Raw genomic sequence first — 22,852 nt, forward strand, 5'->3', positions numbered from 1 at the left:
TCAATCCCCCGCAGCACTGTTCAGGTCCAGCAGACATCAGACTCCATGGGTACAGTACTCAGGGCCTGTGTCTAAGTCCCTGCTGGGTGTCCTGACCGGTCCACTGGGTCCTCTGTGAGTGGAATCCTGCTTTGCTCTTGGCAAAGCCCACTCCTCTGAAGATGCTCCTCAGTTAGAATCTTGCTTCTGAACTTCTGGCTGGTGGCTAGCATCATGCTCCCTGTGGACAGATTTGAATGCTGCCTAGGTCTCTAACTGCCACTTGCTCCTCATAGCCCCTGTGACAACTTGTTGGGATACCTCATCACCCCATGTTGGGGCTCTTTGACTCCAGATGCTGCTGCCCTGGGCTGTCACCTGTCATCTCTTGCCAAGCACCCCCAACCCCAGACATAATGAACCTCCACCTAGGACTCTTCCTGGTCATAGCTTTTCATGTGGGGAGGTGTTGCTTCAAAGACTGTTCTATACATGAGAGACTCCTAACTCTGGGAAACGAATAAAGGGTGGTGGAAAGGGAGGTGGGCGGGGGGTGGGGGTGACTGGGTGATGGGCACTGAGGGGGGCACTTGATGGGATGAGCACTGGGTGTTATGCTATATTTTGGTAAATTGAACTCCAATAAAAAAAAAAGACTGTTCTATCCCCTCTTTTAGTTATGTCTCAAACGAAAGACCTCCCCGGTCTCCCAGGTCTCCTCAGTTGGAAATAATCACTCTCTCCTCTGTGCTTCCACAGTATATTCTCTACTACATTCCAATATACCCTCCGAATTTCTACCTTAAATGAGTTATTTATACATGACTTACCTCCCTACCATGTGGCAAGGTCCTTGAAAGCAGGAGCCACATCCTTCACTATTATGTAGTAGTGTATATATAATATTACATATTATGTATGAATAATATTATACTAGATTGTAAAACTAAACATGCAGCCAAAAAATTGCTGAATTGATTGTAGCTAGCTATGTATTTATACTATTTTGGTAGGTTGGGTTTGGGTTTTGTTTTTTACTTTCTTCTGTCTTAATATAATCTTAGGATTTCAAAGCTAAAAAGAGCCTAGGAGTATTTTCAATTCCATATTCCATTATACAGATGCAGAAACTGCGTTCCTGAAAATAGAAGACAGGACTAAGGTTTATGGGGCTAGTTGCAGTCTATCCTTCTGTATTGGACCCAGCACTGCAGTCCCAGAGCAGGGATAGGGAGGAGGATGCATGTGGCCTCTCTGGAATGTTGCCTCTGAGCACTCCCTGTGGAGAAACAGCTGGCTCCCCAGGATGGTGGGGAAGTAGAGCCCTTGGTGTTCCTGCACACAGCACCTAAAGGCATCCTGCCGACTGGCTGGAATGAGGGCGGTGAGGCATGGAAGCTGCCCTGTTCAGGAAAGAACACTTGAGAACCAATCAGTATAACCATCAGGATCCCGACTAACTAGGAATAATTTGGAAAGAGCAGACCCATATTTTTTCATCTCATCCCCTCTACCCCAGAACAAACAAAACACAATCTACAGATAAACATTCTTGTTAAGGATGGAGGACTAAGTGTGTACATTTTTAGTCTCACTCTCTCCCCAAACCTTCCTGAACTGACAGTATAGGGGAAATGTTTAGGGGCGGCTGGGTGGCTCAGTGATTGAGCATCTGCCTTTGGCTCAGGTCTCAATTCCAGGGTCCTGAGATCAAGTCCCACATGGGGCTCCCCACAGGGAGCCTGCTTCTCCCTCTGCCTGTGTCTCTGCCTCTCTGTGTGTGTGTCTCACAAATCAATAAAACCTTTTTTAAAAAGGAAATGTTCATAATCTCATGAGGACATATACATTAGGAAAATAAATTTAGTGCATGAAACATTTTGGGGAAGCGAAGCACATGGAGGAGTGGTCATTCAGCAGAGCCAACAGACAGTGTGGCTGCCTGCGGGAGGAAAGGCAAGAACTAGGCTGTATTTCACTATAAAACCCCCTAAGGGCTCTGCAGTTGGAGGTTGCAGGCATCTCTGAATGCAGGGGTGAGAGGTAAGCCTGGAAGCAAGAGGAATGTTTGGAAGTTTATTTTAGGAGCTAACTGGATCCTAGGTCCTCCCACCACAGCAGGAGGCTTTCTACTGCAGAGCACACACACACACACACTGAACCAGAACAACTCCAAGTCAAATAAATCAATCACACTAAGACACCGTGCAGAAAATGGAGAGGAAAATTAAATGAGAGCCTATGTACTCAAGAGTTTGGACCTGCACCCTCCTCCCCTCTCACCTCCGTGAACTGAGGCTGAGGCATTTACCCAAGCAGGAGACCCACAGATTCTTCTCTGATGAAAGTGGGGTGTTCCAGGGAAAACACCCAGGTACTGTCATCAGAGGATTAGGGGACCCCCCTCCAGTGAAAAAGCAGGTCCCACATGACAACCACAAGGAAGCTGCCGCAGAGGCACAGGTTCCAGTCAGCTTCTCAGGCCTCACTGTTAAATGGGAAGACCAGCCACAAGTCACCAAAAGTTTGAGAAAAGCTTCTCACATTACAAACAGATCCCAGAACAAAGCAGATAAAGGAAATCAGGACAATGCAGGAAGCAAATTAATACTTTAAAAAAAACTATAATTAGTGTCCTAGGAAAGATTAGAGTTTGCCTGTATTAAAAAAAAAAACAAAAAAACAAAAACAAAACAAAAACAAAAACAAAAAAAACCCACCACAACACTGTTTTAAGAAGTGATCAAAATAGAAGAATGAGTCTGTGGAAAAATAAATTTGTAAATGCTGTTTAAAAAGTTATAGGAATCTACCACAATTGACAGCACAAATACAATTGGAAAATAGGAGAAAACAGCTAATAGAACAAAAGGATAAAACAAAGCAGTCCATTATCCAATGAGTAGACTTTGGAGTACAAGGAAATAGAGGGAACAAAGAATTTTATTTATTAAAAAATAATATTAAAAAATCCCAGAGCTGAAGGGGGTGATTTTCCAGGCTGAGCATCCAGATTGGCAAAAAGTACCAAAGATAAGAAGTTCCTAAACTTTTCCAGAGAGGAGGGGCAAAAAGCAGGTCACTGATCCTAAGTCCAAGAATCAGAATGGCATAATACTTCTTAAAGGCAACTGTACAAACGAGGGAACAAAGGGGTTTTCAGCCTAGAATTCAGCCAAATTGTTCATCAAGTGTGAAGGAAGGAAAAGAATATTTTCTCAAAAAGAGGGGGAAAAGGAGATTTTTGCCTCACATGCATGCTTTCTCATGTTTTCTCTCTTCTGAACAAAGAAGTCATGGAATAGAGGAAACTAAGGTCCAGCAAGGAAATTAGTGGGGCAAATGTGAAGGGAGCGCCTAGGACAACAGCTCTGCGGAGAGCCCAGAGGACAAGCACTTATATTGGCTCCCGGGGGGAGTGTCCAAGAAAAAAACCCTGTTAGGTGCTGGATCATCTGATCTATCTAACCACAGTGATAGAAGTGCCTCAATTCTGTCAAAGAGTTTAGGCATATAGAAAATGAAGCAAAAGGGGAAAACAAAAGAGGCATTTATTATTCTTGTCCAAGAAAAAAAAAAAAACATAATCCCAGCATTTGAGTAACTCAGCTGCAAGTAACAGTCATAGTAATGCAAATCTGCAATGTTGATTTATCTGAAAATTGTGATAACTACTGTCAGAGGACGGGGGAACAAAGTCATCCACGTGTAGAGTTGGTGGGTTTGGGGCTGGTACTGAGTAAGTCTCAGAGAGTTAAAGCCTCACCTCTCATAGTAGGTAGTCAGGAGATTTCCCCCAAGATTTTTCAAAAAATCAACGTGCAGCGGTATGAACAGAGTACGTAGGAGCATGGAGATAAATACCAGAAGAAACATGTCGATGCCTGGCATGGGGTGGGGAGAAGATGGTCTTTCACTGTATACCTGGTTCTATATTTCAGCGTTTTAGCCATAGAAGTGTACTTTGATAGAAATGAAAACCAATTTTTTAAAAATCTACAGATTTAAATTTGAATGTCTTGTTTTGTCTCATGTGTTTCTCATCTGAGATATATGGTAGGTTCCCACAGGGGCTGTCACATCTGGCTCTGATGCCACAGTCTTTGCAGGGTCTGCACTGTGCCCCCCTCACAGCAGCTAAAGGTAAGCACTGAGAAGACCAGAGAAGACAAGATGGTGTCCTGCATCCTGAAGAAAAAGCAAAGAACCAGATGGATGGTATGGAGGGAGAGGTATGAGATCAAGACTTCTGGCCAACACAAGTTTGAGATGCCTAGGAAAATCCAAACGGATATGCCAAGCAGGTAGGGACATAGGGTACTCAATAAAAATATAAGGACTTGCAAATATCAGTTTGGGACAGACAGACAGACAAATAGAATAAATGCCGAGAAAGATGTGACTTTCCAATGCCACACAATCTCTGCTTTCCAGAAAACATGATTTTTGGAAGTGAGGTACCTGTTTTCCCCTACTGAATAGTAAAAACACCCAAAAAAAAAAAAAAAAAAAACAGAAAATACCAGAAGTTAGCTCAGGATTCTAATTGTCCTATTCCAACTGAAGGAAATACAAGTCTTGCACAGAAGTCTTCCAAGGTTCTACCATTAGCCCAAATGGCAGCCTACTGAATTTAGAGAAACTTAGCTGGAAATTATAGAGTATTTGCATTACAAAACCAAAACGGGGACCCCATTTCCTACCGTTGTCATCCGGGCTTTACGCAAATAGGTAAGAAGGTCTCCTCCTTCCATCAGTTCCAGGATAATGTACTGGGGTTCGTTCAGCAGACAAACTCCAAGCTGCTTCAGAATGTTGGGATGGTTAAATTTGCTACAAGGTGGAAAGAGACAGGAGGATGTCATGACAGCGACAGGAGCCCTGGCTGAAGGCCTTGGGAAGAGCAGTTCTTTATCTACCGTTTCCTTCAAAACTCCTGTTTGGAGTTTGGGTTTTGGGTTTTGGGTTTTGTTTGTTTGTTTGTTTTTTCTGTTTTTTCTCTAATAAATGAGAGTCTCCTTCTCCAAGTACTGATCCGTGTGCTTGCCTTAGACAGATGATACGGCAACCCCTAGTGGCCAGCGCATATGGGTAGAATAGGTCATCTTGAAAAGAAACATTCATATGAAGTATGTCCTGTTTTGGTGAAGAATGTAATTTTAACTACCATCCTTCAAAAGATATTTGAAAGCATTAAATTTTCAGTCATAATAAACATGAAATATTATTCTCTTAAGATCTGTTGGAGAAATAATTCAGACACACGGGTTTGGCTTCAACCATTTTCTCAAGACATCAAAGCAAGTATCCCCGATCTAATGATCCAAAGCCACAGCTGGGCCCCCATGGACCCTGGCCTCAAGCCCTCCCTTTAAGAAGCCTCAGAGCAGTTTTCATGACCAACCACTGATTCTAACCTTGAAGACGAGTTACTAAGACCAAGGATATTTTCATTGACATTCCTGTACTTGGAGCTCTCCCTTACTCCACTTGACCCACTATCACACATTCAGAAGAACCTAAGGATGTTTAAAGCTGAACAGCTTCAGAAGTCACTTGCAAAATACCCTTCCTACTGAAGGTATAATAAAAGAAGAACTTTTGCCTGAGGACTGCCCAGGGGAACACTGGTTTCTTTTTTTTTTTTTTTTTTGGAAGACTGGTTTCTATAGAACACTTGTCTCTGCAGACATATTTATGTCTCAACTTCACCCATGCCTATTTGGGTCATGATCTATTATGTCAGGTCATTTCGAACATTAAAAATTTACCCATCGGATGTAAAAGCTTTCCACTCATACCAAGGGATGGGACGATTAGGCCAGAGCTACCCCAATACCTCATCAGATGTGCTTCCTTCAGGAACTCAATCTTCTCCTGGTCTGTGGAGCCCTTTTTCAAAGTCTAGACAACATAAAAATAAGCCAGGAATCAGTATAGCAGACCTTTCTGTGAGCTCGGTGGGTCAAAGGAGACAATCTTTGTTTTGTTTTGTTTTGTAACATTCACCCTGAACACTGGAAATAGATCATACATGTGCGTGTGTTCTGTAAACTCAGTCAAAAGTTAGCCTGTGTTATAATTAGTGTTCACGTGGGAAAGTCTGATAGATAAGAAGTCTAGTAACATTTACACAAATTCCCTCCAAAATGGAGAAATTTTTAAAAGGACAAATTTGGTACCTAAACCAGTTTCTTTTTTTATTTTTATTTTTTTCAGTTTCTTTTTTAAAAAGATTTTATTTATTTATTCTTGAGAGACAGAGAGAGAGAGAGAGAGAGAGAAGCAGAGACATAGGCAGAGGGAGAAGCAGGCTCCATGCAAGGGAGCCTGACGTGGGACTCGAACCCGGGACTCCAGGATCACACCCCGGGCCTAAGGCAGGCGCTAAACCACTGAGCCATCCAGGGATCCCCCCCAAACCAGTTTCTTAATTTTCACAGTTTTCTGCTGGATACCTGTTTCCCCCTGCTAATAATAAATACCCTGATTCATTTCTTAGAGGCAAGATGCTCAGTCCCAGACAATTGGTCTAAACAAATCATGAAAATTGTTTTGTAATTCTCCAGCTTCCTTTGCAAATAGGGGTGGTCACCTGATTCAATTTTGGTCAGTGAGTAAAAGGGGAAAACTGTTGAAAGGGAGAGAAGCTTGTGGAAAACTTTCACTTTTTTGAACATAAACGTCTAACATCATCCTTACCCCTTGCCCTGACCTGAATGAAGTCGTAATGCCTGATCTTCATTCAGTCGTAATGCTGATCCCCAGCAGCCATCTGGGGATCATGAGGCAACACACACATACAAAGTCAAGAGAATTTCAGGTATCCTGGCTGTGACCTAACACCATACTGTACCAGAACCAGCAGCCCTCTTGTTGTGTGAGGAAAATAAACTCTTGTTTATACACCAGTTGAGGCTAGAGTAATTTAAACTACTCTTAGATTATATCATTTGGCAATGGAGAGGCTTTTGCCAACCTTTCTGGTTGTATAGCCCTCTCTCGAAGCAACAAATTCCTAACAAGCAGTGGTCAGGATATTGCCCAGTTACATAAAAGATTCATCATCCCCCGATCAAAAGGTTTTACACAAATATGAGAGTATACTCAGCACTTCCTCAAAACTGCATTAAATATATCATGTGAATAACTGTGTAGTACAGGGGTCAGCAAACTCTAGTTTGTTTGTTTTTTTTAGGATTTTATTTATCTATTCATGAGAGACACACACACACACAAAGGAAGAGACACAGGCAGAGGGAGAAGCAGGCTCCACGCAGGGAGCCAGACGTGGGACTCGATCCTGGGTCTCCAGGATGAGGCCCTGGGGGTGCTAAACCGCTGAGCCACCCAGGCTGCCCAGCAAACTATAGTTTGTATAGTTTGTATAGTTTTCCAAATGGCTGGAAAAAGGTCAAAAAAAGGATATTTCTTCTTAGCACAGGAAAATTACATGAAATTCAAATTTCAATTTTCATAAAATCAAGTTTTACTAGAACATAACCACACTCCTTAGTTTACATATCGACTAGGGCTGCTTTTGCACTGCGATGGCAGAGTCACCTATGTGCCCTGGCACCTAAGACATGGAGAATGTGCTTTACAACTGACCATCCTCTTCTAGTATATTCGAAGGGACAAACTGCCTGTGGAGTCTTAGCTAATTAGTAACCTCAGAGATAACTATGAATTACAGAGCTTATATAAGAAAAGGAGGAAAAAATTGTAATTTCTGTTGTCGTGCATGGACTCCCACCTTCAGTTCTCTTTTCAACTAAGATCACTTGTGTTTTATTACAGTTTTATCTGCATAAATTCACGTAAATGTACTGATGCAGTATGTCAAGGAATTAAAAGATCCACATTACCTTCACTGCTACCTTGGTTTCTCCAGTTCCAGCTCCTAAGATGTCTACTGCTGTCCCTTCATACACTTCTCCAAAGGCCCCACTTCCCAACAAGAGGCGCAGAGTCAGTTTTTCCCGAGGGAAGGCAGGAAGACTTTCAATCTCCGCTTGGGTTGGAAGAGTACTGGAAAACAATATTTTTCATTTCCCAAAATACGTTGGTCTACAAGTTCGTGTTGGTGTTAGTGTTTAAGAAAGAGTATGAGAAAGAGAAAGAGAAATCTCATGATTTTGCAACACTATTCCACGTAATATAGTGACATGGAAGTTTGCATTTCTATTCCTTCCTAATCTATCATCCAGAATATTCCTTCCCTATTCCAAAACGTGGACAGAGCATGTCACTTCACTTCTAGGTCCCATAATCCTAATAGAAAGATGCCTTGTTTGCATTGTCGGGAGTTTTTATTGTTGCTTGTTTTGTTAAAGTTAAAAGTTATTCATTTCTTCATGTAATCAATTTATGTAAAAAGCTATTGCAAATTAGAAATAAATATATCTGGGTTTATGAGCTCAAAAGCTTTCACTTGAACAATTTCACACGCCTGATCTTTTGTGTAAAACAAAATTTAGGGGCAACCTGGGTGGCTCAGCGGTTTAGTGCTGCCTTCAGCCCAGGGCATGATTCTGGAGACCCGGGATCGAGTCCCACGTCAAGCTCCCTGCATGGAGCCTGCTTCTCCCTCTGCCTATGTCTCTACGTCTCTCTGTGTGTCTCTCCTGAATAAATAAATAAAATATTAAAAAACAAAAAAACAAAATTTAGTATGACCACAAAAATAAACTCCTTCTCCTTGACTTTTAGAAGCCAGCTCTCACTTAGAATATTCTGAGGGGGAAAAAATTGCCTGCATTTAAAACGCTTTGAGTTTTTAAAAGGGAATCTTGAATAACAAGTATGCGGAGTATTTTCTCAAGGAAAAGTCACCTCTGAATCACTAACTTAGATCACTCCTGTGTCTACTTCAAATCTTCCTATTTTTAGTCTTGGATCATAAATTTCGAGGCCTCTGACTGCATAATTCTTTTTAGCATAAGCTGTAATATAGTGTCATGTATAAACCGCAATATGGTGTCTTGCATTTAAAAAATTTAAATATTTTCTTTAGTTATGATGACAGCATAAGTTCAAAACTCAACTATCTTAAAGAGCTTTTGTAGGCAATCACCAAACTTCGAAAAACAGATGAACTTAACAGCACAGGCACGGGACCCTTGAAATTCCTCTCCTTCTGGTTGCCTCCAGTTGAACCAATCATATTACCATCTGCTCTTTTCAACACAGTATTTATTTCCTTGTTTTGTTTACTTTTTAACTAAGTGCTAAATAAACCACTGGAAAACAATGGAATTTTGCTTATTTTCCTTAGGATAGAATAACCACATAATTTGCCATCCATCTTAGGTCACATTTGAAAATGGAGGGGGATGGTATTAATAATTATGCCAGAATAATGAGCATAGACCAGGACAATCATGGGCAACAGAGGACCCATGGGCACTCTCTTTATAGTTGCCCACTCTTCATCTAGATGCCCTGTAGGGACGGCCCAGGTTACGTACTGTATGGCATAGCAGGCATTAGCCAGTCCTACTCCAGCTGCCAGACCTCGAAGCTCAGCCAACTCTTTGTCTTCGTTTATGAGACCCGTCAGCCCTTCCTTGGGAGCTTTTTGATTCTTTAATTTTCTGTGCCAGACTATAAAAAGAAAAGAACATAACTTACAAATTGAAACATGGCTTTCTTTTTCCCTTGAGAAATGTTAACAATACATGTTAAATGTTTATATATAAGAACACCATTGGCAGAAAACCGAATTTGATTGAAAAATTTGTCCACAGTAGAAAAATGAAATAATCCAGGTGCAAAGACATATTAAAACACATGACTTTTACCACGTCACTTCTTATCTCACATCTCAACCCAATGCTTAATGCGTTTCTTATTGCTGTTATAAACAAGCTCACGTACCTTGATATCAGAACTTATTTCTCAAAATCACCCTTAAACTAGAGTCTAAATAAACCAAAACAAATTGGCATTGTAATTATTAGTGAAACAAATTTATTCCTGAGTCCAGATATATTCCTATAGTAAACAGGTTACACTCCTACAGTAGATCTGACGAATTCTTTCGATTATAATGGCATGCTTTCAAAAAAATGCAGAGTACAAGGGTTTATTCCATTGTTGTTCATATACACATACTCACATATATACAGAAAAACTATTGGAATTAAACCCACCAAATGTTAGTAGTGGTCCCCCTCAGTTGTGAAATCATGGATAATTTATATTGTCTTCTTCATACAATGAGCAAATACTATTTCTATGAGCCTAAAAATAAGTGATTTGGGGGAGACCAAAATACAATTAGGCCATAAGATCAACCATTTATACTAGAACACTGGCTGAAAAGTTGAAAACAGCAAGCATGTTTTGTAAGATGATCATTAAAATTTGAATTTTATTCCATAGTAGCTTCTATATCCAACAGGTGAGAGTTTTATTCAAGGGACGTTCCGTCTGAGGGACCACACAGGGAAAGATCTTAAGTACCTTTGCTAATGCAATTTTTCAAATCTGAAAAGCTGACACTACCCCCTCTTCATTTTTGTAGAGGCCCAGCGCGGGCCCCCAACCTCAGAGATGCCTTCCAAGACCTCCCAGTTCTCAATTTCTAAGACCAACTGTAGCTCTCAGTCCACATTTCTGTGGCAGAGTCCAGCACATGTCATGTCCTACTGCCTTTTTATGTTTCACTATTCACATTTTCACATAGGTATGTCTTACCTCCCTCATTAAATGGCAAGCTGCCACGGCCAGCAATTGTATTTTACGACTTCATATTTCCCTCTGCTCCCAGCATGAGGCTAATGTTGCATGTTAGATGTGACCACTCACCAAAGCAAAGGCTGTTGATGTTTATTTTTAAATCGTTGTTTCGATTTTATATTTATAAGTACGACTGCTGAGAGCCCTCGGCACAATACAAATATTTAAACAATTGCCACTTTCCATGATTTTAATAGCTCAATCTTTTCTCATGCACTCACCCACTCCTACTAGTAAAACCACATGCTCTGCTACTATAAGAAAAGAACCAAATTAGCTCAGCTGTACCAAAAAATTCATAAGTTCCAAATAGAATAAAGACCTTTAGATCCTGAGAAAGCCAGATATCCATAGGATGTCTTGAAAGCACAATAGGTTGTCTGAAATTATCTCATGCTCATCCACTAGAATTATGGGTTTAAACAATGGTGATGTACAAGTAGGCAAGCAAAGGTCAGATGAAAGATTCTTCATGTAATACTCCTTCGCAGTAGGAAAGCAGACAAGCGGTCAAGCCTATATGCCAACTGCCAAATATACTCCAGTCATACGCGTAATTCTGGAGGGGGGTGGCTTAGTGGTACAAGCATCAGCTGTGCAATACTTAGACTCCCTGGAACCACAGGTTAAGATCCTGGCAGGGTCAGCTGAAATTTTTAGCTTTCCGAGTTAGCTAAAGGAGTTCCATATATTATCTGGGTGGAATCTGTGAAAAGAAATCTTAATTCAAGTTTCAGTGTGCTCTCTGATGGTTTACAACTTCAATAAGTTTGGGGAAAGAATAAAGATTTAGACCACTCAGTCTGATACTGGCTTTCTTTATCCTGAGAGAGTTTAGCTTTATGGTTGTAACTTTTCCTGAAACTTTCCCTTCTAACATTCCCTTATAAGATGAAAAAACAAGCCATAATTGCCTAAATATGTACTTGAGTATCCTTTTCTGCTAAGTATCATGTCTTTCTTATAATGCTTCAGTATGTCAGGGACCCATAAAATTAATAAGTGGTAGGGTGACCATATATCTTATAATCCAAACCAGGACATTTTGGGCACTGAAAGTCCTATTAATGCTTACGCTGAAACAAGAGGAATGAATGAACTAGGATGTACAATCACCAAAATAACTCTATAGGCCCAATATTTGGCCCCAATATTTCTGGGATTGTTACTGTATTTTCTCATCATTATAATAGATCTAAAAGAAAAAGACTTCTAAGACTAGCACATTGGTATAAAATAAATACTGGGAGATAGCTATCTTTCCAGCTACCTAACAAAAACTTCTGCTTTCCTGGACATTATAAATAAGCAGGGATTTGAAATAATCAAGGCAGATATCTGAACGCAAGAGTGGACCCTCAAAGCCAGATGGGTCACCTGCAAAAGAGGAGCTGCTCCTTCCAATCCAGTCTGTCTGCCTGCCTGGAGACCCAAACTATCCAACTAAGGGCTGTCACTGGTCTATTAATCCTTTTTTTTAACCTCCAGAGTTATTTTTCTTTTATTCATTTAAAACCATAAGCCACAAAGCACTAGCTATGTGGCCAATCCAAAATAAATAGTGTTTTAAAGAAAGCTGAAAATTGGGACAACTGGGTGGCTCAGTGGTTGAGCCCCTGCCTTCGGCCCAGGGTGTGATCCTGGAGTCCCAGGATCAAGTCCCACATCGGGCTCCCTGCATGGAGCCTGCTTCTCCCTCTGCCTGTGTCTCTGCCCCTCCCCTCTCTCTCTGTGTGTCTCTCACAAATAAATAAATAAAATCTTTTTTAAAAAAACCTAAAAATCGATGCCCTTATAATCAGTTTTATCTAAAGTATACCATGAAGTGTAAATGCAGATATATTTTCTGTAAAATTGTTACTCCAAGATCAGAAAACAATTCACAGAAGTTAGTGCTTATGAAAGTATAGCCAAAGGTAACTGTGAAATTTATTAATTTATTTCATGTGGGAGGTTGAACACACTAGGTGATAAATCAACTAATATGATGGAGCAAACAGGTTACTACCTGCATTTTTAGATCTAGTATACTTACCAAAGACCAGTGGGACTGTAACAACCAGAAATATTCCAATTATGATAGTAAGTATAAAGCTTGTTTCTGGCATCCAAAAAACATCTAATAAAATAAATGAAAAAAGTTAATTTGCAGAATAAAGCAGGTAGATACAGGGCTTTGCCAGATATGCTTGAACTAGCTGCTACTAGATTTTTGCAAGCCAGTTGTTGAACCACTGCTAGTTTGAGATCACCCATAGCAAGAGTGTTCAACACCATAGGAAATCAAAGTCAAGGTTTGGTTTGGTTTGGTTTTCCAAAGACCTGGCTTACCAATACACCATTGTGATAAACCTACCCAGTCTTCTACTTTAAAATAGCTAAGGAAACATGTATAATCTTTTTAATGAATTTGGAACAAAGAAGTCTCAGTCTTCATATAATATATACTCAGGATTGTTATTTCTTCTATAATATCTTGATATACATTCAATTCTATGGGCATTAAATTGAGGAATATAAACAGGGAAACCTGGTACCTTCTCTTGGGTGGTTTCAGTTGAGGAGGAGACGCATATACGGGACAGAGTTTGGCAAACCTGGCCACAATCTGATTCCTAGCGCCCATGAGCTAAAAATGATTTTTAACTTTTTAAAGTATTATTTGAAGATGAAGAAGCAGCAGCAGCTACAAACATCAGATTTAGTCTGCAAAACCTAAAATATTAACTATTTTAGATATTCTTCAGAAAAAAATTGCTGAGCTTTTATACAGATAACTATAAAACAAATAAGAATGATGCAAATATTATATAGAATAATATCCATCTTGCCTAAGGAGCATCAGTTGAGCATCATTTTTGGGCTCATTTAAGTTAGGCTTTGAAGGTTAAGAAGAATCTCAGTTGACAGAGAGTGAGGGAAAGGAAAACCCAATGGAAGGGTGAATGGCAGGTGGTGGGAGCCCACATTTTAGGCTGAGGGAAACCAAGGCTAATGACCTAGTGTCATAAAAAGCTCTTTACCATTCTGATATGGCCATAACCTGGGGATAAGTGTTAAGAACAATGAATCACAATTAGAGGACAAATCATGGAAGGCCTTAAATGCCACTCAGGAGTTTGCACTTGAGTCTGAAGACAGTGAATGAAGAGTCATTTGGGGGATTTCAGAGAGGGGTTAAGTGATCCAACTTGTGCTCCAACTAGATTAACTGTCAGCAGTGTGATTAAGTCAAGAGCACAGGTAAGAAATGATAATTTAAATTAGGAAAGCCGAAGTGGTAATAGGTAGATGAGCACTCAACAGACAGAAACTAGGATGGTAATCAACAAATCTACTCGGTGACTGAGTAGAGGGAGAAATTAAATATAGTATTGAGATTTCTAGCCCATGGGATTAGACAGATGATGTATCGTAACCTAAAATGGAAGACGTAGAAAGCATAGTTTTAGTCCTGTTGTGTAGAAGATGAGTGTTTGGGGAGCAGGAACATAAGGCTGGATCCAGATCCAGACCAGCCTGGGAAGCCCATCCAAGAGCACGGACTCGATGTGCTGGGCATTAAGGAGTAGCTGCTTATTACCGAGGAGAAAAATGACATGAGGATGCTGATGTTTTAGGAAGATCACATCAGATAAAATGAACTTCCAAAGTCTGGATGATAAATTACATAGTCACCCAATTTATATATTGTGTTAAGAATTCACTTCTCTTTATCTCTGGACCTTTATGTAATCAGTTAGCATATAGACAGACATGGTCACATACCTCCAGCTAATATAATATTCTCACTAATTCCACTATAGTCACCAAATCCCAGATCATTTGCAGCTACTACTCTGAACTGAAATGTTCCTTTCAGGTTTTTGGACTTCCATGTGCAAATACTACTGCAGGATCCATTAAATGCCATCTTCCACATTAAGTTCTGGTTCTGTGAATCATTTGAAATGCCCTTTCTACAAAAAAAAAAAAGAGCAAAATGGTAAATATAGAAAATATGAGACAATATATGTGTTATTTCTAGATGCTCATCTATCATTTTAATGACGGGACTCCAGAGCATCTCCTATTGCACACTTTATCCTTGGTCTCAGTCTTCTCACACAGTTGGCTACAGAACACAGAATAATCTCAGAAAGCCATCCTGGCAATGCATGCGAGCCAGCCAACTCAGCCCATTGGGAAAATAACAAATAATCAACGGCCAAGAGAAAGCTAAAGAGGCTTTTCCTCCTATTAGAATGTGTAAGCTTCCTTCAGAATTTCAAACACATAAGCAATTAGTCCACAGTTTCTAACTTGCAATTTTTTTTTCTTAATTCTCAGTCTTTTATGCCATTTGTAGCTTAGGTATTCCGCAGCTGGATAAAATAAAATATAGGACATAAAATTGATAAGGAAGGTATAATTAGACTACCAAAATTATCATATACCTGAGACTTCAAAGTGTGTTGCCTCTATTTGTATTGTCCTACACTCCACCTCAAGTCAACCCACATTAGTCTTTATATGAAGCATGTAAAGAGCAGAAGAGCAGGCCTCAAAATGTAAATGTATGTAAATGCAATGGCTTTTAACAGAATCATAGGCTGAAGGCAAGCTTGAGACCTTCCAATTATGTCTTCTCTGTCAATGAAGAACTTTTCAAGGCTGTGGCTTTTCAGACAGCAACAGTTTTAGGACTTGGTGCCAACCCACAGTAAGCTGAGGGATAGCTAGTTCTGCTCCTACAAACTGAGTAGTCATCCGGAAAGGGATGGGAAGGCTAAGCCTTTGAGCGACAGAGAATGAGCAAGAACATCAGGAGGCTCGAGCAGCAGAGTTGGTCACAACTGTTAGCAGCAGCTAAGTGTCCTAGACTCTTTATACAATGTCTTTACACATTTTGTGAAGTCTTATGTTAGGCATTGGCAATTTCATTGTTCAACGCAAACAACTCTGATCTAAAAGAAGAAGACACTTAAAATTTATAAAATGGCTCTTCACAGTTATTGGCCACTGAGGAAGACAAGAATTCTGACACTGGTTGAGCATCTTCTATTTATAACACACCATACTGGTGCTTTTCATTTTGTTTCATTTCCTTGAGTTTTCACAACACCCAAAAGAGCACGTGCCATCATCCTAATTGACAGATGAGAAAACTTAAATTCAAAAAAGGAACACATGGTACTGGGTTGAATAATGTTCCCCCAAAACTCATGCCTACCCAGACTCGGTGAATGTGACCTTGTTTGGAAAGATGGTCTTTTTAGACATTAGTTAAGATGAGGTCATTCTGGATTAGGGTAGGCTTAAATCCGGTGACCAGTGCCTTCTTATGGAGAGAAAAATTTAAGCACGGATATATACATAGAACACCAGGTGATAATAGAGCCAAAGACTGAAGTGATGCATCTCCAAGGAATACCAAGATTGTTGAAGAGTCTGGATACCAGAGGCTAAGAAGAGGCAAGGAAGGTTTCTTCCTGAGAAACTTCAGAAGGAGCATGGTCCTACTGATACCTTGATTTCAGACTGTGAGAGAATAAATCTCCGTTGTTTTGAGCCACCTAGCTGGTGGTACTTTCTCAGAGCAGTCTTAGAACACTAACATAATCTGTTCAGCTCCCAAGTTCACACACTTTGCACTATCGCTACCACTGAAGCATGAGCAAGTACCCGGCTATCCTAGTGTCCTGACAGAAGAAGTGACTGAGATTCTGAAGGTCCAGCAATTCATTCCACTATCCCATCAACCCTGCCCTGAGAGTTAGGGGCTTGGGGCAAGAAAATGCAGAGAATTTTTGGAGCTATGCACTCAAGGTATCACTGCAGGGAACACAGTAAAGGGGTCCTAGCAAGACTGTGGTGTGGGCTGGCTGGTGAAGGGAATTACAGTCACAGGCCACCAAGGCAGCTCTGCAGATTAGAATGTATTTGACTCTGCAAGAAAAACAGTAATAGGAATTTCAAGGAGGTTTCGGTTAGAAATATGGCCAATGTAATTCACCATGCACAGGAAAAAAAATTAAGTTTATGGGAATACCAGAGCAAGATGAAACAAAAATAGATCTAAAGCTCAAGTTGCCAGGACTATAATTATGGAAGTGACTTTTGTCCTTGGAGCTTCTTAGAAGATAGCTTCATAGACCCGTGGAGGGAGTGTCTGTGGAATTTGGAATTCTCCCTTCAAGTTGGCATGAAATCAGTTCATCTGAGCCAGGTCCCATTTACAGAGCTCCCCATACTGGCCGGTTCTGAGGTTGCATTTGTTCATCAGCTGCATGGTTTTCACTGAAGGCACATTTTCCGACCCTTGAGAGCACTGCGAACTGTACTCTTCACAATAGATAAGAATCCTGCGTGACCTACACAGTTCAGGCCATTTCGGGCCTTGACCTGGTTTTACATTCCGAAAAATACCTAGTTCAGGGCCAGCTCTCACTAGACATTATTCATCTTGCTAAAACAAATTATCATCAGAAATTTACATGCATACCATCATCTGACATCAAACATCAGCTCAGCTTCTTGAACAGAATAGATATTAAATAAATATTAGTTGCATCTGCCAACGATTAGATTATTTCCATAAAGTTCTGACAAGTGGCTGCAGATTTCCAAGAACAATGATATGATCTGCTTTACAACTGGAGCGCTAGGGCTAGAAATTTCACAGAGAACATAATGGTGCACACAGGGTCCTTAAGCTAAAGATCTTTCATATTTATTATAAATACATGTTAATAAATATAGTTAATTTTGATCTAATAATACAATTAACTGCTTAGCTCTTTGTAGCTTCCAAAGCACTTTTGCAGACATACCTGACCTCAAGGATATAGTACAGAAGCCGGCTTCCGTTATCTTCAGCTTTTCCCCACTGTATTGAATCTTTGCTTCCTTCTAACACCTCTGGAATGCCTGGTTGACTTGGGACTCCAGCTTTGGAAACATAAAAAGTACTGACTAATATGTCAGAAGTACAAAATATTCTGCTAACCATCTTTCTATAGAATACATCTCCAAAAAGGAAAGCCAAGTGCATGAAAGATATATTCAGAAATATTCTCATATGAGTGTATATTTTTAAATGAGTATCTGAGGTTTTTATTAGTGATGGATTAGTAATGGGAATAACAATATATCTTAGCTCACCACAAAGCAAGTGATGCGAAGAAAACTACTGTAAATTTTGGAACATTTTCCACTTGATTCTTACAAGGATCAACTTATAGGGATCACAAATTAGCTTTCTTTTCTGGATTTTTTTTTATTTTTAGCATCTGGAATATAGTAATCAGTGAGTAAATAGTATTGAACACTCAGTTCTTTTCAGTTTCTTTGCTCAAGCTCTAGAAATAGTAATTTACATATTTTTTAAGATTTTATTTTTTTCTATCTATTCATGAAAGACAGAGAGAGAGAGAGAGAGGTAGAGGCATAGGCAGAGGGAGATGAGAGACTCGATCCCAGGACCCCAGGATCATGACCTGAGCCAAAGGCAGATGCTCAATCACTGAGCCACACAGGTGCCCCTTGATTTACACCTTTTAAAACAAAGGCTAGCCTCTAGGATTGGTGAAATAAGAGAAGCATTAAGAGACTTACAGGATTTTTTGAGGACTAAGGATATTAGTACTCACCTTTTGTCTTAAAACTTTCTGGGAGTGAGGTGCTATTTTCTCCTGTCTCGTAAATCACCACCACGTGGACATTATAGGCTGTGAAAGGCTGTAGATCTGTGATGTTACAGACATAAGTCGGGCCTTGGAAGCATGAAGCATTGACACTGAAAAATTCATTGTACTTCCACTGGAAAAAGAAGTCTCAAGTAACATTTTTGTTTCTTTAAGAAAACCTTCTGAAACATAGAAAGTCACAAAACTATGGGAGGCAATTAAAAACTTAAATAAAAGGTGTTTTCTTTAAAAAAAAAAAAAAACAAACAAAAGAGTTTCTTTAGAATGTTTGATCCCAAACATTGCCACCACTGACAACCATTTTATGCTTTTTTGTGTGTGAGAAGCTATAACTGACTTGAATAATGGCTCTTAGGATAGGTCCAAGGTGGGACATGAACCCCTTATCATTAGGGAAGATTCAGAGCTCGGGTTTTTGTTATCCCTAAAAACAGACACCTACGTTAGGTGAGGATCCATGATGGATCAAAACAATGATATTTTAAATTATGTGGATTTGCTAATTTCAAAATAATAATATTTTTACATATTTTGATTCTTTCAAGAGGTCCACAGTGACTTATAAATTAAAACATTTCTCTTTTCCTACCCAAACTCTTTTCAGACATCTAACCAGCATTCCTTAGTTTTAGACATCCAAAGCCTAGTTCCCTAAAAGAGGGAAATTTTTGATCATCACTCAGCCACTAAGTAGCAAGGTTAGAAGTTAAATACAGGAAATCTTACTTTCATTCCACTGTAGATTGTGGGTCTCTATCTATAGCTATCTTACACTTTCTTTGTGCATGGCTTTTTTAAAAAAATATGTGTATTTGGACCCTTAATATCTTATTTGAAAATGGTGATTTTTTTTCAATATGCAAATAGGGAAAGACGGATGATGTGGCATTTTGTCAAGAGTTCATAGTGTATTTTCTCCAGTAGAGTTTCCTAAGAAGGTCAGTTTCCATAAATAAACCTTACTTTACATCTCGTTTTTCATTCAGCGCTCACAAGGTCACATCATTTCATTGGATGGACACTTTATATTAGTTTTCTATTCAATTAGGAATGATTCCTATAGCACCTTCAGGAAGTAGATCCCCTTGTTATTAGAGAAAAGGAGAAAAGAAAGAAAAGAAAGAAAGAAAGAGAGAGAGAGAGAGATGGAAGGAATGGAAAAAATACAGAAATGCTGATGTCTGGGCCATTACCTGCTAAATTCATAAATGTATCAATTCCACTGCAACATACAGACTAAAGAAACAGATGCAATGGGTCTATGTTATTTTCTCTGAACTACAGGAAAGAGAGAGACAGAAAGAGAGAAATATTGATTTCTAGCTCAAAAATTTTAGCCCTTTGAGGTCTTGCCTCCTTAATAATCTGCTATAAAAACTACCTTCAGTGAATAGTCTAGATGACCCAACATTCCATACCATCCAGAAATTTATCAAAGCTCCTTGGAAGGTCAGACGTGTGACCAAGGGTCCTGCTGGAAAACTGTAGAGTACTGGCCTCACCACAGCAATGAATGTTCTGGGCAGACCACCAACTTGGAGAGATGCCATGGCTACCCCAGTAAATCACAAGGGAATCAGGACCTTCCATTTGTCAGAGGCCAAAAAGTGCAGGGGTGATTTTCAATACCACAGAGGGATTTTCAAATTCTTTGGGCAGGGGTGTGGAAGAAGTGGTGCAGACTATCATGTCTCAGAGACCGGAACTTCAGAAATGTTTGGTTCTAGTAGCAATTTTCCTGGACAGTTGAGAAAAACTCAATTTTCATGGACTTCCTTGAAAATAATTTACCGAAGTGAAACTACTTGCTTCTCCTCAATCTTAAATGAAATAGGTTCTCCTTCTATATGCTGTTGTGATAAAAAAAAAAAATTAAATCTGTGGAATTTAAGACTTAGATAGAAATTTAGCTTGTGCTCTAATTTCTTCATTTTCCATATATGGAAATTCTGACAAAAAAAGATCCCAACTGGAACTTACCCTTTTCTCCTTCTTACCTGAAAAGGATGTTTAAAAATCATTAATGAAAAAGACACATATTCACCCTTCTCACTCACCCCTCAGGGTTTCAGCACAGAGTTTAGGATCCTTCCTAGCTTTCCTATCATTGTGAGGTCAGTTCAAGTTACTCAAAAGATACAGAATTTTCTGACTAGACATACTCATCGGCCCTCTCAGAACACAGCCTTCTACTCTGCTTATCAGTTAGTGCTTGTACGTGGTCACACGTGTGAATATTACCATATCCTACATTCTCAGCTTCATGATTTTTCTAAGTGGAATATCTGGAACCTGTTTGCAGCAATTGTAGAGGAAGTTTTTAAACAAAACACATTGCATGAAAGTCACAAGGACTGAACTCACCATCCCAGTCTGCTGTCCTTGTCCCAAACTTTGAGGAGTGGGGTGGGTGCCTTAGTGACTCATATTCCTTCCATGGATAGCACCCAAGTAGGACTGCTGTAGGATGAGTCAGCCCCTAGCACTCTTCCCTGCCTGACTGGTGATATGTGACTCACTATGGCACCTGTCTGGGTCTCCGACTTCTCATTGGTAAAAGGAGGAGCTGAGAGTCACCAGCTGTGAGATCCTTCCCCATCTCATTTCTTTGACATAGGAAACAAACTTTACACCCCTCACCTTGCCTTTAAGCTGAACTGCATTAGTCTTATTTAAATAGATGTCCCAAAAAAGGTGGTCCTCCAATTCAACTGCGTTTTTATAAGATGACCAGTGTTTGAATAGGCAATAAATCATCATACACATGCTCAATGGAAAAAGTCCAACTAAACTACGGTCTTTGGCTTTATCAACTCGACATTCACTGTGGTTTCATGGTTTCTCATAGATTTTATCTAAAAAGTACAAGGTCATATAAAATATCTACATAGCAAAATTTTAAAATATCCAAGAGAGCAATTCCTCTTAAAAAAAAAAAAAAAAAAAAAGGAAGGCCATGACTATACTGATTTGTTTTTGTTACAACTGAACAAAAGATTCCTAACCAATCTTTACAAATATGGACACACAAAATATATTCTACTGAAAGTGAAATGTAGCAATTATTAAAAATAATCCATTTGAAGCATCTCAATATAAAAATCAACATAGACTTTCCCCAGCAGTGAATTACATTAATTGATGCTTTAAAATTCAGGGGATGTTTTTATATTGGATAAATATTGGATAAAAAATGAAGATTTTTGGACAAGGAACCTTCTAAAATTTATAACCCAAGATCAAACTAGTTTAGAATAAATTCATTTTATCTTTACTTCTCTCCTGTTGCTACACAGCCCTTAAATGGTTGAAAGGACATTTCTAGACAAGGTTTGGGGTGTTGTTTGTTTGCTTGTTCATTTCTTTTATTTTTTTTTCATTGAAAACACCAAACTGTTATGGACTTTAAACTAGACAGCCATACTGATAATATCTAAACTAAGTAAAACATTATGAATACCAGTAAATCATAGCTTATAGCCTTTTCCATGGAGCCTTTTAAGAGCAAACTAATCTTTCTGGAAATTCTTTTCATCAGAAATGAGTCTAGACAGCTTCTGTATACAGCAAACCTAAATCAATGAATGATGTCAAATATATTGTTGATTTATACAAGAGAATACTCTAGAGATATGAGGAAGGCCTTCTAATTTATCCCATAGCACAAAACAGAGATTCACATTAAAAGTGAATGGTGAGATCTACCTTCTGGAGTTCAAACCAAAATCTGATGAGGTTAACATCAGATGGAGCCGTCCAGTCTAATTGCACACTAGTGTTCTCTGGGACCAAGGCATAGGGTTTCTCTGGAGTGTCAAACATTTTGACGGTGACAGGATGACTCTCGGCACACCACATTTCCTCAGCGTGGCAGGCCAGAACCTTTTCATAAAAAAAGAACAATTGCTTAACCTTTTCAGAACCTTGCACTTGAGAATGGCAATAAAGGTGCCCAAGACGCTCACTGTACCTTGAATACATACAGTTTTCCACCGGACAGTCTAGTCACTAGGAGAGCGAGTCTTCCATCTGGATAGTCACGTTGTCTTAGAGGAGTCTCTGGAACCAGGGCCAGATGTGAGATTGCCAACTGATAGCGAACTGACTCTCTAGGTCCATTTGGCTTGTGAGATTCTCTCCAGGAGATAAGGACGCTCGTGTCTGACTGTACAGTCGTGTTAATGAGCCTGACTGCCTCTGGCACTGAAATAAATAGCAATGCATGATAAGGGACATTGCATCAGCCCTAAAAGATGGAAGAAGGGACAGGGTCTTGGTTGAGGAATAATCGTATCACAGGAGCAGAACAAATGACAGATGTTCTGAAGGAAAACCAGTCTCTCAGGTTTTCCTGAGAGGCAACATTTAAAGTTAGCAGGCTGCCTGAAAGGCTCCTGCTTATTCTTGCCTACTGACTAAATCATTCTCTGACTCCAGCTCAA

The 22,852-nt window shown here is 39.6% G+C and overlaps 1 protein-coding gene across 5 annotated transcripts in view; it reads right to left on the minus strand.

The window, feature by feature from the left end:
* ROS1 (ROS proto-oncogene 1, receptor tyrosine kinase) overlaps window positions 1-22,852 on the minus strand; it is a 121,465-nt gene that overhangs the window by 20,964 nt on the left and 77,649 nt on the right. For 4 of the 5 annotated variants that reach the window (XR_004808492.2, XM_025422834.3, XM_025422835.3 and 1 more), the window contains 10 exons: window positions 22,381-22,613; window positions 22,116-22,292; window positions 18,354-18,522; window positions 17,535-17,652; window positions 14,491-14,681; window positions 12,758-12,841; window positions 9,450-9,585; window positions 7,848-8,010; window positions 5,819-5,883; window positions 4,683-4,812 (listed from right to left, as the gene is read on the minus strand). Coding sequence is in view for 4 of the 5 variants with exons in the window: in XM_025422834.3 (XP_025278619.1) it covers window positions 4,683-4,812; window positions 5,819-5,883; window positions 7,848-8,010; window positions 9,450-9,585; window positions 12,758-12,841; window positions 14,491-14,681; window positions 17,535-17,652; window positions 18,354-18,522; window positions 22,116-22,292; window positions 22,381-22,613 (1,466 nt within the window). In the remaining variant the exon portion in view is untranslated. The other variant, XM_025422838.3, reaches the window with a different exon arrangement.

Source organism: Canis lupus, chromosome 1, assembly GCF_003254725.2.
Source record: "Canis lupus dingo isolate Sandy chromosome 1, ASM325472v2, whole genome shotgun sequence".
In the NCBI taxonomy this organism is placed as follows: domain Eukaryota; kingdom Metazoa; phylum Chordata; class Mammalia; order Carnivora; family Canidae; genus Canis; species Canis lupus.